Source organism: Volvox carteri (genome assembly GCF_000143455.1).
Source record: "Volvox carteri f. nagariensis unplaced genomic scaffold VOLCAscaffold_11, whole genome shotgun sequence".
Lineage (NCBI taxonomy): Eukaryota > Viridiplantae > Chlorophyta > Chlorophyceae > Chlamydomonadales > Volvocaceae > Volvox > Volvox carteri.
Genome location: NW_003307554.1, coordinates 660,300 through 675,685, shown reverse-complemented (window position 1 = coordinate 675,685; position 15,386 = coordinate 660,300). Strand labels below are relative to the sequence as shown.

Below are 15,386 nucleotides of genomic sequence, written 5' to 3'. Positions count from 1 at the left end.
GCGATGTATGTAATCTGATATTCCTTTCTTTCCTCCTTATTTCTTTTGCCGACCGTTTACCGCCGGATGGTAATTGCGGAATCGGTAGTCATCTCGTACTCACGCGGGTTGTTTGTCGTTTCCCAGGCAGCACCCACTCAAAAACGGCCTTCCTTGGGGGGCATATAATGATGAATGGAAGGATAATGTGAACATGTGACGTAATTGAAGGGTGGGTAACCTACGGTATGTTGCCCTTTAACAATGCAATAAAATGCGGTGTGAGTTGGGAAAGGGGGGACTTCAGCTACGATAGCGCCCCGTACGGCGTACGGCGTACCTAACTTCATACGTTTATTTCATGTCCCGTTCCGCCACTACCGACCCAAACCCTGACGCGGACTCCGACCATGCTGGATTGTTTACGAAGCAGGGGCCCCTAGCACAACAACGCATTAGGCTGTTTCCTACTCAACACGAATGATCGAATGGCGCAAAAGCAAGACGGACCATGGGTCAACTGCTGTCCCTAATGTCTACATTGACCTGACGTGTTTGTTAGGCATCTGCCGTACACAATACATATCCTACCGCACTGGAACGCAGGGGGCCCTGTTCCTAATTCGTGCTTTGTTCGTGTGTATGTGTGTGTGTATGTGTGTGTGTGTGTGTGTGTTGTGTGTATGTGCGTGTGCGTCGTGTGCGTGTGGCTGTGTGTGTGTGGCTGTGTGAAGGTTACAAGTGTCTGATCGGGCCTGACACTGGCCAGGGGCTGCTGCCCAGCCCCAACGGAGAGACCGATTAAGCTCTCTCCCGCGGACGGGAGAGGGGCGCGAGGGGCCCCTGCCCCCTCCTAAGCACTGTGTGTTTGTGTGTGTACTTACACGCTTTTGGACGTGCATGTATAGATGTATGTACATACGTACGCACAGCAGCCGGCAAATGCGCGGGGGGTGCTGCTCACCCCCGTGGACATTCTGGGGCATGTCTGTATGCGCACATCTACCATACTAAACTAAACATACTAGCTGCTTGACGGTAGATGCGCGTGAAGGTATCTGCGCACATTCAGTATATTTCGCATCCGGCTGTAAATGTACGGCTTCCGGCCGTTTTAGGAATTTTTGCAGGACGGTTGATGGTGAGCTTATTGGGACATCACATTAGGTTTTCGTTGACCCTCGATGGGCCAGGGTCTTCGTTTGCTCATTGCGCCATCCGCCGACAGATATACACACAGACAACTCTTCACCGTGCTTGCTCTAGGGGTGATGAGACGGCGAGTTACCTCTTAATTATTTCAGGTGTTGGTGGTTCTCCCGGTTGGGTCGGGTCGGGTTGGATACTGATGAGGATGCAACAAAGCGGAACGGGGTCGGCGAACATACCGAGAGCTCATTTCGCTTCACGTTTCGTGCGTCGGTGCATCAATTGCAGGAAACCTCAAATTGCGCGCGCCACAGTCGCACCTGGCAGCAGTAACCACCAGGGCCTCCCATGCTGTGAACCCATTTGCTTTTCCCTTTGGAATGCCGGCGTCCTAGAAATCTTGGTTGGCCGTTTGGGATATTGTACGGACATCGTACATCGTAAAAATGGATACGTACGGCACATGAGGAGAGTCGTCTTGTTTAGTTTGCCTGCCAGTTGCACCCTGCAGAGGACATTAGCGAGATCATCATTTTGGAAAGTTCTGAGTCAGTGTCTCTTGCAAATCCCGTTTGTGCGGAATTAGGGCTATGACTTCTGGCGTTACCGCGTGGGGGCGTTGCATAGGACGCCTTAGGGGCCGATTGTTCGTCGCGGTTTACATTTGCTATTGAATCCGAGGGTTCGTTTTTGCAGCGCGTTTTTTTATTGGTGTGTGTGTATATGTGCCGTTGTACTGCATGTAGTTAAGCGTGCGCTGTACTGCTCTCCTTAGCGCCTTATGTAACAAATATTGTTGGCGTTAGGCCGTTGTATGTAAGGTTCTGGTTCGTCGTCGTTTTCTTCATGTGCTGTCGCCAAGCGATGACAAACAAACAGCAGCTCGGTGATTGTGGATAAATCCTATCATGCGCTACAATGGAGCCCGACGGAGAGCTTCATTAATGCTGATACATATATGTGTGTATATCGTGTGTGTGTATGTGCGCATGTATATTTCCTCGGTTGCGTAACTGAATTGCAAAGACTCAACCGACCTCGTATGTGTAAATGAAATTGTGACGTAATAAACATGCTTACGCGCTGTATTACATTTCTTAAAGACACCTGGCTCGATCTAAGTAAAAACGGGTTGCCCTAAAGGGGAACTAAAGGGGATGAAACCTTTCGGTTCATACCCAAAGGGGAACCCCCCTTCGTCTTACCCTTCTTCATCCCCTAAAGGGGAACTAAAGGGGTTCCCCTTTAGTTCCCCTTTAGGGGAAGAAGAACACTTTAGTGCTCGTCCCCTTCGTCTCCCCAAAGGGGAACACCCCTTTAGTTCTTTCCCTTTGGGGAACTAAAGGGGATGAACCAAAGGGGTGTTCCCCCTCGGGGAGACGAAGGGGAAGACGTAGGGGTTCCCCTTTAATTCCCCTTTAGGGGAAGAAGAAGAACAAGAAGGGGAACCCATCCTCTTCGGTTCTTCCCCTTTAGTTCGTCTTCTTTAGGGGAACCAAAGGGGAAGAACTAAAGGGGATGAGCCCAAAGGTTACCGATGGGGATAACCGAAGGGGACGATAACCTTTGGGTAACCTTTGGTTCTTATCCCCTTTAGGGGAAGACAAGGAATGCGCTGTAAGTAACCGTTGTCGGGCTTCGTTTGTCTTGGGTGACCCTTATTTTAGTAGACCCCCTGGCCAAAGCTACCATTGGAGAGCCTCATCAGTGAGCCTACCTGAATATGCATCATCTAAACTCAGGCTGCAAGGGTCGAAACGAGATCACGATATGTTGGCGGCGACAGTCTACTAAGTGGCTACTGATAGCTGTGCACAATATGAAATGCTGAAGGGAGGGTATCCCGTAATGGGAACCGAAATTGGGACCGGTACCCAGGATTGCTAGGTAGGAGCTAGGTACGCACTGCCCAGGAGTCCGGGATGCAGCCAGAGGGTATGTTATGCTCCATTGCCTTCGTCACGTTAGATCCTGTACCTAACCCCAGGGGGCGCTATGCCGTAGTGAACACGTACATATGCCCGTGCAAGCCGTACACTCAGCAAGACGTGCAGTTCGTCTTCAACAGCAGCCCTGCAGGCTGCGATGAATGCTTTAGACTTTCCTGTCCCCGGGGATATGATTACTATCCGGGTTATAGCCGGGGCGGTTTTTTGACAGCGAGCGAAGCGACCGAAAACGCAAATTGTTAACATGCATGTGCATCACGCGGGATGTAGGTACTTAAATGCTTATGACACACTTCCAGACCCATCCTTTGTTTGTAACGGCACATCGTCACTCCGGGATTGACGTAACCCCTTTCGGGAACCTTCTGGGGCAGCATGCTATGGCGACATGATCCCAGCTACATCGAAGTGCATCGAGGGATCGGCGCATCCTTTGCTGGTCCAGCTCTCCCGCCCACTCTGCTGTCCCCTAGACGTCGCCTAGGCGTGGCCCTGCCCTGAGCGAGCCGATTTCAAAACCTGTCAGAGACACATTTTGGCCCAGGACTAGATAAGGGATTCCTGCTTGAACTCCTTAAGCAAGAGGGTAATAGTGTGTTATCTGCAGGGAACTGGTTTTGCGTGAGACACTTGCAAATGGCGCCTTGGTTCGTGAATAGATGTGGCATAGCGATGAGAATGATAGGAGCCTGGAAGGAAGATGTGGCGGCTCTCACTTCGTGCCTTGATGAATTTCGTTTTTGCTTAGAAAGATGGAGATGGAGGCGCAACATTCGGTCGAATCCTACTCGCGCTGCAGGATCAATGGTGATGTGCGCTCCGTAGTCGCACTACACAAGTTGTGTAACACAACCCTTGGTGTAGTAGTGCGGATTATCGAGCTGCGGATTGATGGACGGCAGAAGCTGGTGCTCCGCCTTGCCATGCTCAGCCGATAGTGGGTGTCCACGGCCACAGCCATACCGGTGCAACCTTACGCCAGCAAGGAAATAGGTCCCAGCAGTTTTTGATGACCTGTCTGTAAAAGGGCCCTAGGTCGGCGTTAGCACGATTATTGACGCATGCCGTGTCCCGGCGCCTCCTGGTTTGGTCGGCCGTACTGCAGCCCATTACGGTACTTGAGGGAGTGTATAGAGGAAAAGTCGCCTCAGGTTCAATAGGAGCACTGTGTAAGAAATGAATTACTTAACCTGCCACGGCTACGGCCTCCTAGTTCGCATACGTGCCACGTTATTTTTCCAGCAGGCCTAGCTGCGGCTCTGCAGCGGAGAGCAATACCTGTGGAATTCAACATGACAAATCCATTCCTTCAGTTGATGCAGCAGAATGACACCGAACTGAAGGTACGTAATTGGGAGACTCAAGGGAATAGAACTAGCTGCCAATTAGTTTTGGTTTAAGCTATGTTATATAATTTCATGCCATCTTTAATTTCTGCATGTTGAGCCGCTTCGAATCTACTTAGTCGAACTCGCTCGCGGTTCTAGCTGGGATGGTTTTGCAGAGCTATCTAAGGGTCGGAAGCTGCGCATAGGGAAAATTTCGTTGACTCGGTTGCAGCTATAAAATCCTAAAGCTTTGGGCTTAGGATACCTTTATTTGTGACGCGCTGGAGCTGAAACGAACGGCATATGGCCTTTGGCATTTCATCCCTTGCGCTGCAAATGCAGCAGCAAAAATGAAAATTATTAGGCATATATGATGATTCTGCTTAAAATCTGAAATGCCAGCCAGGGCGTGTTGAAAACTCAGTCGAAGTTGCTATGGCCGCATGCCGTGACGCCAGGCACACCTCCACCTGGACCCTCAGTTATTGCGCATTTCACATGCAAATCTACCAAGATATTTTCTACTAGATTCCTCATGCTTCGCCAATCCTTTTGGTCGCCTCGTCTTCTGTCTACACGACTAGAGTTACGACCGCTTCGCCGGCCCTCAAATTCATGGCCACAGGAAGCCTCCCCTCGGGCTCGCCGCAAGCACCATGGACGTGTTCCTCACGAGGTATTCCGCAATGCGCTAAACAAGCACGCTAAGCTGGTCTCCTTCGTCTCCTTGGGCAACTCGAAGCCCATCGGAGGCTGTGCGGGCGTTGGCATGTGCCGCCTGATGTACGGAGATAGCGAGTACGCACCCACCGCCCGAGAGCTACAACAAATGCAAGCTTCCGCGGGCCTTCGAAGCCGGCCGCTACCGGAGATCGAAGAGCCGGTGGCGGTAACGAGGACACTGCTTCGGACTCCCATTCCGGGCCAAAACACGGCCCGTCGAAACGGTGTCGCCGGCAGCAATAATGCCGACCTGCACGGCAGTATCACCGGCAGCACCACCGGCAGCGGCAATGGCAGTGGGAATGGGATTGGGAGCGGCACCAGCACCGGCAGCATCACCGGCAGCGGCAATGGCAGTGGTAGTGGCAGCGGCAGCGGCAGCCGTGCCGGCCGCCTTCTCCCTGGCACTCCAATTACGTCCGCCCCCCACGTCCCCGTACCTTTTCCCTCAAGGCCAAGTGTCGCATTTCGGGAAGCAGGGCCCAAGCTGGCCTCCATGCTGGCCGCGACAGCGCGAACCAGCGGCGGCGGCGGCGGTGGCGGCGGCGGCGGCGGGGAAGCGGCCGACCAATGGACATGCTTGGGTACCAGGACCTCTTTGCCTGGGGCGGATAGCACCAGCCGGGACCTGGGAGCCGCCTGGCCACGGCCGCCTCGACGCCGCCGCATAACCGGGCCTTATGGCTACAGAGAGGCGGCCGCCGCCAGGGCGGCTTTCTTAAACGGGGAGACGTATCCTGCAGCCGACGGCGTCGGCGTCGGGAGCAGTACCGGCGGTGGCGGTGGCGGCAGTAGCAGCGGCGGCAGCGACGGCAGCGGCAGCGACAGCCCGATACGGCATCGGTCGTCAGTACCAATGCCCCCGCCAGAGCTCGCCTCTGTCATGACTCTCCAGCAACAGCTTCAGCAGCAGCTACAGCTGCCGACGCCGCCGCCAAGCAGTGGCGGCTCGTTTTGGGGCGGCCTTTCTCGCCAAGTTACACCTGCCGACCGGCTCTTCCCTCGGAATTCAACGCCGTCACAACCATCACCGCCGCAATCGAAGCCACTAATATGCACACGATCGTCACCTCAGTCGTCCCAACCGTTGATTCTACGGCCGACGACACCCAACCAACCGCCACAACCGCAACTCAAGGGCTATGCAAGCAGCCCAGTGTCCAGTCAGAAAGACTCCTCGTGCGCTTCGCCATTGTACGGCATGTCCTTGTCGGACTATCTGCGTGGCAGCGGCGGTGGCGGCGCCAGTAGCGGCGGCAATGGCAGCGGCGGCCGCCGGACGGCCGTAGGAGGAGTACCCCAGCTACAGCTGTGTCAATCCGCGCCAATGTCTGGTCGCGTGCAGTTCGTTGAGGACCCTTCGAAGCAAAAAAGAAACAACATCATGGCTATCAACAGCAACCATCCGCCACAGCCCTTGTCGCCGCCGCCGCCGCCGGCACCATTGTTGCTGCCGCCGACAGAGCCGCTACCGCCGCCGCCGCAGCAGCAGCAACAGCTTCCACTGGTAACACCGCGGTCCTTAGCCTCTGCCAGGGGATGCGACTGGTCTCCGGAAGTTGAGTGCCTAAGCATCAGCCCCTCCGGCGTCCTCCGCCACGTAAGCACCAACCGCCGCAGCGTCGGCGGGGCCAGTGGGCGATCTATCAGCGACGGAGGGGTGTCTTGCAATGTAGAGGAATCAAATTCCCCCAGCGGCGTCGGCGTCGGCGGCAGCGGCAGCGGCAGCGGCGGCGACGGCGACGGCGACGGCGGCAGCGGCAGCGACGGCGGCGTCGGTGGCATCAGTACCCCTTGCGACGCCAGCGGCGACGACGTTGGTGGCGGTCATGGCGACGACAGCACCGGCGGCCAGGTGCAGTTCAATCGGGAGCCACACATGTCGCGAATAATGACGGCGGCGGATATGGCCGTCATACATGAAGCTGCCCGTAGGTACTTTCCTTTGCCTCCCAACGAACAACCCGGGCATCGACATGAGCAGCACCAGCAACTGCACCAGCAACATCATCAGCAGCAGCAGCAGCTTAGTGCCGAACACTCCACATCATCAGTGACGTCACCGAAACAGTTATCGCGGGCAGCATCTAAACGCTGGAGCATACTGGAGCGACGCATCAGCGGCAACAGAGGGCTTCTGATTTCAGCAGCTTCGGCGGCGGCAGCGGTGACGGCAGCGGCGGCGGCAGTCCCGACTGAACGAGCCGACTGGCTGCTGCGGGCACTTCGCTCTCCTAATTTAACCACAAGTGTGAGCGGCGGCAGCGGCAGCGGCAGCGGCAGCGGCGGGGATGGTAAGGACGACACACCACCACAGTCCCCCGAAGGCATGTTTTCATCCGGCCCTGGAGGCGATGGACAACCGGCGACACCACCGCCGGCGACACCGCCGCTGTCAAGTGCGCTCAGCTCTCGCAAACTCCGTTTCACACTCTCACAGCGAGCCGGGAAGGGAGATGAAGGCGATGAAGATGAAAAGGCCAATCACTGCTCCATCGCATCCCCCAGACAAGCAAATTCTTCCTCCGCTTCACCATCGCCGGATGCCGTACCAGGGATGGCTGGCGGAGCTGCAAAGACTGCTGAGGCTGCGGAGGCGGAAGCGGCGGCAGCAGGGGCAGGGGCAGCAGTGGGGGCGGCGAAGCCTGGCGAGGGGCCATCGGGCGCTGGGGACCTTTCGGCCGGCCTGCACGGGCCAGAGCATGGCGGCGGCGGCAGCGGCTTCCGAAATCTTGCCAAATCAGGCTCCGCACTGCAGGGATGGACGTCGAGCTCGCGGAAGGAACACGTGCTGGTGGCCGCGACGACAGCAAGGCTGTTAGGGGTCCGCAAGCTGCTACGTTCCACTACAGACAGTCGATTCGTTTCGCGGGCTAACGAGCCCGAGGACACCGCCGCAGCGGTCTCGGAGCAGCCCGTGCAACAGCAAGAGCAACAGGGACAGCAACAACAACAACAACAACCGCCGCCGCCGCCGCCGCCACCGCCGCCGCCGCCACCGCCGCCGCCGCAGCAGCAGCAGCAGCGGACCTTAGGGCGCTCAATGACAGCAGTCAGGGCGTCCCGCCGTTTCGGTGATGCTGGTGCCGCGACCGCGTTCATGGCGGCTGCGTCTCTTGACCGTTTCGGTACGAACATGCGGACGGAAGGCACTGGCGGCACTGGCTGCTGTGGCGGCTGTGGCGGCGGCGGCGATGATGGCAGTAGTACCAGCGGCAGCAGCAGTAGCGGCTATGGCAGCGACTCCGAAAAGGAGGTCGCTGGGCGAGCAGCCAACGTTGAGGCAGATGAGGAGCCCGTAGAGATTCCGCCTGGGCTGCAGGGCTTGCTGCGGATGGGGGCGGACATTCGGACCTTGCTAAAGGTCGGCAGCAAGTTCATGCAGCTTCGGGGCTTTAAGCAGGCGGAGAAGGTCGCCGCCACTGCGAAGCTGAAGGAGCGGGGCTGGCGGAAAATGTAATTGACCTGAGGCGCCCTAACAGATAAGACTGCCTGGGTTTGCTAGAGTTGGAGGCTGCTTGGACCGGAGGCAGAGGAGGAACGGGTGACGTGTTGGAGGTTGAGTGAAGGAGGCGTGTGGAAGGTTGGTGGAAAGGTAAGGAAAGATGGATGTGGTGAAACGAACAGGTTGTGGTCTTGGGCAAGTTGCAACGGTTACAACGGTTTACAACCAGGCCAAGAAACTGATCAAGTGGGTTTTGCATACCAAGTGCAGGTTTGAAGGGAATTGGCAGAAAGTGATGCTGCATGGCAGCAACATGGTGTCGCCACACTTTCTGAATTGATACGAAAGTGATTTGGATAGAAACCTTACTGACCGGGGAACTCAAAGGACCATCAATTCCGATGCACCCATCGAAGTTTTTGCGTGTACATTTATATTATATGTTTGTAGGACCTGTCTGCGATAATTGGAATTATTACATACTGATATTGAGGAAGCGAGAGCGAAGACGTATGTGCGTGCATTTGCCCGGCGGCTTGGGGTCGTGTGACGCTGCATATGCAGCAGCAAATGCAACTGCGGAATGGGGACTTGCAACATTTTTGCAATCCCCCCAGTGCCGATTGCATCGATTGCGCCGACCGAAATTTCACTATAGGTCGTCACGCCCGCATAACTCCTTTCTTTGTGTGGTAATAGATATTCAGTTTTGGCGTACGCAGTCGTACGAGAGTGACGAGAACAGTAACCGTCGGTAACCGCCGTTGAAGGCATATAAGGCCACAGCTGCAGGAGCTACCCTCGGTGCTTCCCATTCTATTCACGCAACTCAAGGCGCACATCGCTGGCCGTGTGTTTGGGATAGCTGCGCTCTTTTTGTTTTGTGTATCGTTTAATGAACGTGTTATAAATGTGTACATGTGTCCTGTTCCGTGTAGACGTGGCCGTACACCAATACTTACGCCCCATACCTTATATCGTACATGCTGCAAAACGGCGGTTGGAAGGAATAGGGATAAGCGAAGCATTTTTTTCTTATTTTATTTGCAAGGTGCGTGACTGGAAACCGTACGGCTTTATCACCCCATTGTTGGTCCATTTTGTGACAGCTCGTACGGGAGGAAGGTGTACGACACTCACTTCCACTCGGTTCTTCATCAGGCTACCTCTCGGCTCCCGGCTCGCTGTTAACTGAATTTAACCGACCTTCCTAGACGCAGATGCTCATAGTGGCCGGAGGGGGATCTAGCTACCAAGCTTCTAATGATAATACAGTTGTTATTGTAATTGTTGATGTTGTTACAGGGTGGTTAACCTTCACCAGTGGCCTCCTTCCCGAGGCAATTCCCTGCTCTCACCTGCTAGAGGGGCACCCTAAGCCATTCACCCCATCCGACTTCAGAGTGTACTCTTTGAGTTTGACAACTCACAACCAGCATCCAACCAAATGTAGCGGATCAACGGCGCCTCAACTTAGTTCCTGGTCAGCTCGGGAGTTGATAATATCACTTCCTACACCGTCCACAAGATGGGGGCCCACCTCCCGTTTCACCACCTCATAAACATCCGAGAGGTCGGCAGGCGGATTTGACCCCGGGTCGGCCGGGAGCAGAAGTCAGGCCTTAACCTCTGCCAGCCGCCTATATTGTTGTTGTTACAGGGTGGTACAGCTTCACCAGCTGTTCGTTCGCGATCGATCGGAAGTCTGGTTGCAATTGCATCGAAGCGTGTGATCCTCCAAAGACGCGTCCACTTGACCTTAGAGACAGACCTTACACACACGCATTATTGCCATTTCACGCCGACTGGGTAACGCTGGGGATTACAAACGGAGAGCACCGCAACCAATCCTGTTTGGTCAAGTGGTCACGTAATTGCAACAGCATATATGCAGGAGCGCAGTTCGTCGCATATATACTAAAAATAGTTCGTGGTCAGCCGTACGATGTCCGGAATGCCGTGCACATGTGTCATTTCTGGAGCTCTCTTCCTTGTATAATACTGGTCGTAGATAGACGACCCGCAGAATCTATATCGCGGTATTGGCTAGTTGCAGGGTTTCACTCCTATGTTCTAAGTCTTGCTGGACGTCGAAATTTTACCCAGCTCTCGTCTTGTGACCTGACGGCCACCACCTATCAAGCGCACCTGCCCAGGGAGCCTGCTAGCCAAACCAACAGAAGTCCTGCAGCAGCCAGGGGCTCTGATGCGTGATGGTGGTTTCGTTCGGCAGCCATTAGCGCCAGAAATGAAGGCGGCGTACGGGTAGATGTACGGGTAGGTGTACGGGTAGATGTGAGCATGATGAGAGAACGCCCCACCCCTGTCCACTGGGCAGGCAAGCCATAGGACAGGATCTTCAAGCATGGCAAGAGAGTGTAACAACGCAGTTGTACGGCAGTGTCGTTATGCAACAAGAGATCATAACCACGGCAAATGCCCTGTGCAAGGTAACTGCCCTGTGCCTTTTCCGCCGCTACAGCTACAACTACAGGTTCCACAGGTTCCACGCCCTTTCCTTGGATGCAAAAAAACATCAATACTTCCCTTTCCATCTAGCAGCCCTTTAATTGCATGAAATCATAGCCCTTGGCCAGAGAGGAGGCGGGCCGAAGGTCGATCAGCCTGTCACGAAGGTCTGTCGCAACAGACCCGCCTCCAAGCGTAGGGTAAATCACTGCACACCCCCTTAGACGTCTGTCTCAATAATTCATATTCCACACGCAAAACCATTTTGTTAGTTGCGAATGCGCAGCAATAATGTATGAACACATGAGGAGGAATAGCTGGACCCCGGCCCCACTGACTGCCCTCTCAGCACGAACCCCCTCATAGATCTGCTGCATGGGATGACGCCCTGCACCCAGTGTTTTTTTTAAGTAATATATTCCTTATAAGGAATAAAGGCCATTTTAGCCTTTGGAAAAACGGAATGAATTGAGGCCGATCCGTACATTTTCATTCCTCCAGCCAAAAGTGTCCATTGCTGCCAGATTGCTCCGTAGTGTGCAGAACTTAGTATTATCGATCATAGAATAGATATGAGGGGCCGTAAGAAGGTCAAGCCCGTGAGTCAACGCGGCATAGCAGAATGTATGACCGGTCCTCACATAGCCAAACACGCAAAAGGCAAATAGGGGGGTCCTTGTGAAGCAGCTGCCCGCGTTTCCAAAGCACGTATGGTGTTGGATTGTAAGGTGCCCAAGTATGTTTGCGAGGAAGAGAATGTGGCCAGGCTGGAGAAGAAAGTGCAGTGGCATATTGGAATGTGAGATTAGTGTCGAAGCTGTTTAGTCGAAGCTGTTTACAGGGCGTTTGGCGCACGGCGCAATGTACATGCAGTCATGTCGGCGCGCGGGCGTATGCAAGAACAACAGGAACAACAACCAGAAGAACAAGAACAGCACCACAGGAACAGCGCGTGCACAGGACACGTCGCGTCGGTCAATGCTATGATGTAGGAACGAAGAATAAGGCCTAGGTTCAAGTTCCCTGTCGCGCGTTGATGGCCATGCCAGAACAGGCAACGTGATGGGTGAACTTGCACGCTACCAACTTGCCCCCGATGACGAGACGGGGCGACATAGAAAGGAGTGCAGCGGGCCCCCCCCTATCCCCGAACGCTCACGCAATAGACCATCCCAAGCGCTGTTGTCCGTATGGGCAGCAGCCGCCGTTCACCCACGAGTTAAGGTCGGACATGTATGCACCGCGAATGAAACCCTAAGTGCGACCGTGCCCAAATACAACAGCACTGCCCAATGTCCAGAAGCCTAGCGCCGAAAGCTGTTCCATGCCAACAACGGCGTCCATGTTACTTGCACGGTTCCGAACGACTTATCTGTTCTGTTGTTTAAGTTGAGTATGTTATATTTTTTCGCGCAAATTTGTAATCTGACTTTACGCTGAACAAGGGGCTGTATGCATTGCGCTACCGAATCCGCGCCCGTTTGCTTGCGCAAACTGCCGCTTCGCCAAACGCTTCCTCTTCCCGCGGCCGTTTCAAGCGCCCAGTCTTGCAAGCTACGTTGTTTGCTTTCTGTGCTTTCAGTTACGGCAAAGCAGGCACCCCACTGTCCGGGCTGCATGCCGCGTGCGACTGTGGCCAGCATGCCCTCCTGCGCACCGCGCTGACGCACCGCGGCCTTTCTTCGCCAAGAAAATTTATATACACTTGTACACGCGCATTTTGCGAATCGCACGCGCGCATCCGCGCGTTAAAATTCGGGACTGTCTTTGGGCCGTCTTGTACGGTCTGTTTATTCGGCACAGTACGACCGGACACATTTGTGCGAGGGGCTGCTTAACGACTCGAACGTCGAACAAACACATGATGAACCGGTAGAGTCCAAGTGTGCTGTGGTTTGCAGTGGCGGGTGACGGCCTGTGATTAAGCAGCCCCTCGCAGAAATGTGAGCCGTCGTACTTCGCGAATAAACCGTTCGTACATCGTCCAAAAAAGCCAGGAGCGAAATTCACCGCGCGGATGCGCGCGTGGGATTCGCAAAATGCGCCTGTACAAGTGTATATAAATTTCTTGGAGGTGCGCCAGCGCATTGCGTAGTTTGTCTTGCTGGCCATAGTCGCACGCGGCATGCAGGCTGGACTATTGCGTGGCTGCTTTGCAGTAACTGAAAGCAATGGAAGCTATCGTCGTAGCTTGCAACACTGGGCTCGTGAAACTGCCGCGGGAAGATGAAGCGTTCGGCGAAGAGGCAGTTGTGTGCAAGCCATAAGGCGCCTGCTTTCGGTAGCGCAGCGCATAATGCACATTGTTCCGACTAAACTCAAGTTACACTCTTACGAAATAAATAATAACATCTCAGAATTAGGTAAAGTTAAGAATCGCGAAAGTCGTTCAGAACCTTGCAAGTAAAATGGATGCCGCTGAGGGCTTGGAACAGCTTTTCGCAGCGCATTCGGCCGTGCCTGCGTTAGCCGTGTTGCAGCAACTGCGGAAGGACTTGAGCCAGCAGCAAGCTCAAGAGCTGCTGAATAACCACCGGCATTGTCTTCAGATGGGAACATGCAGTTGTATGCAGCACCTTGTTCAGAGTAAAGTCAAATTACAAAGTTGCGCAAAGTATAACATACATAAACTTAATTAAATTTCCATAAGAACAGATAAGACGTTTAGAGCCTGGTCGGTGACATGGACGCCGCTGCTGGCTTGGAACAGCTATTTGCTGTGCATAGGGACGTGCCCGCGTTAGCCGTGTTGCAACAGCTCAGGATGGATTTCAGCCAGCAACAGCCTCAAGAGCTGCTGCACAACCACCGGGAATGTCTTCAGTTGGGCACGTGTAGTTTTGGTCGGCGGGGTCCAGCAACGTACGCAATGCGCACAGAAACTAAGTTGCAGCGTTCTGTAACATCGCCAACATATCCAGTACGCGGTGGCAGGCTTGCCGAGCACGAAATGAAGGGGGGGTCGCATCTCACCATTCAACTAAGCATGCATGTGCTCGGTTGAATGCTCGGTAGCGTGCGAGTTTACCCCTATCAGGATGTTTGTTTGCATATCCCTCCAAGCGAGAGGGCTTGCACCTATGCTGATGTTCGTTCCAAGAAGTGAACTGAGGACTGATGCTACGGTGAAAGATTTGCACGTAAATTCGCCCGTGCAATAAAACGCCCTGTAACTCGCTTACGCTAATCTCACATTCCAATATGCCACTGCACTTGCCTCTCCAGCCTGGCCACATTCTCTTCCTCGCAAACGTACTTGGGCACCTTACAATCCAACACCATACGGGCTTTGGAAACGCGGGCAGCTGCTTCACAAGGACCCCCCTATTTTGCTATGCGGTTGCTTGCTTTGGGCCTTTGCTTGGTCGGATTTACTTATTGCTCACAAACAGTGCCAGAACTATCTATGCATGTGCATGAAAAGTGCGCACATGAACGAAAACGCGCCAACTCAGTGCGTCCCTCTTGGTCTATGAGGGGAGTTGTAACTTATCGGGGGGGTTCTGGGGGGGGCGTAGCCCCCCGCCAGCGCCCCACACTTAAGGAATAGATTACGGCGACCCTAGCAACTTTGTTACTTAGGTCGGAATAAATTGAGACCCGCCCTAAATGAAAAAAAAATCACTGCCTGCACCCACATGACCCTCGCCGGGATCTGCGAGAGATGCGTCTCCACCACTCCACTTTTTTTCTCCTTTTCTGACCATCCGCACGCGGGCGGAGTCCCCTCTTGTATGTGGGAGAAACCTGCGTGAATGCAAGCCTGTTTTCCATCTGCGCAACAGCTGTGAGCTCCCCCATGCATGTGAGCTCCCCCCTCCATTAATCCCTCTGCCTTATTCGGGGTGCTCTGGCCCCCCGTTCATCACTCTCTTCCCCCCTCCAAACCGCCGTATCACATGTGCCGTGTGCGGAAGCGTGCGAATGCGCACACCTTCATGCGTACAAGGGTCAGCCCGCCAAGCTACGGCGCGCGCCAGTGGAAATGAGGCAGCACCTGCCCTTCAGATATTACGTTTAAATCTGTAATCGTGAGCCTTGATAATTTACCACAGCAAGGGAGCCGCCCATGGTTATCAAAACCTCATTATTAGAAGCATTATCGCGGATGCATGTCTGGGCCATGAATTTTGGACTGAGGCGCGAGTCCCTTGACACCGCAAAGTCGAGCTGGCTTGATTAGCGCCATGTTTTTGGGTAGCTTCTGCACGCGCAGTCCGATGGCCGACGGCCAGTTGGATTCCCACGCGTCGCAGCGACCCTCCAGCCAACTGAGTCCTACCGGGCGGCGTACATGTGAATGAATGAATATCGCGATCGGCACATTAGACGGCCCCAAGCAAG

The 15,386-nt window shown here is 54.4% G+C and overlaps 1 protein-coding gene across 1 annotated transcript; it reads left to right on the top strand.

Moving 5' to 3' along the window:
• Positions 1 to 4,369: 4,369 nt before the first annotated feature.
• VOLCADRAFT_89063 (uncharacterized protein) lies at positions 4,370 to 11,132 on the top strand (the record flags this gene model as incomplete). Its single annotated transcript, XM_002948762.1, has 4 exons — positions 4,370 to 4,420; positions 5,031 to 5,288; positions 7,569 to 8,256; positions 11,056 to 11,132. The coding sequence occupies 4 exons, from the start codon at positions 4,370 to 4,372 to the stop codon at positions 11,130 to 11,132; spliced, it is 1,074 nt and encodes a 357-aa protein (XP_002948808.1).
• Positions 11,133 to 15,386: the final 4,254 nt, after the last annotated feature.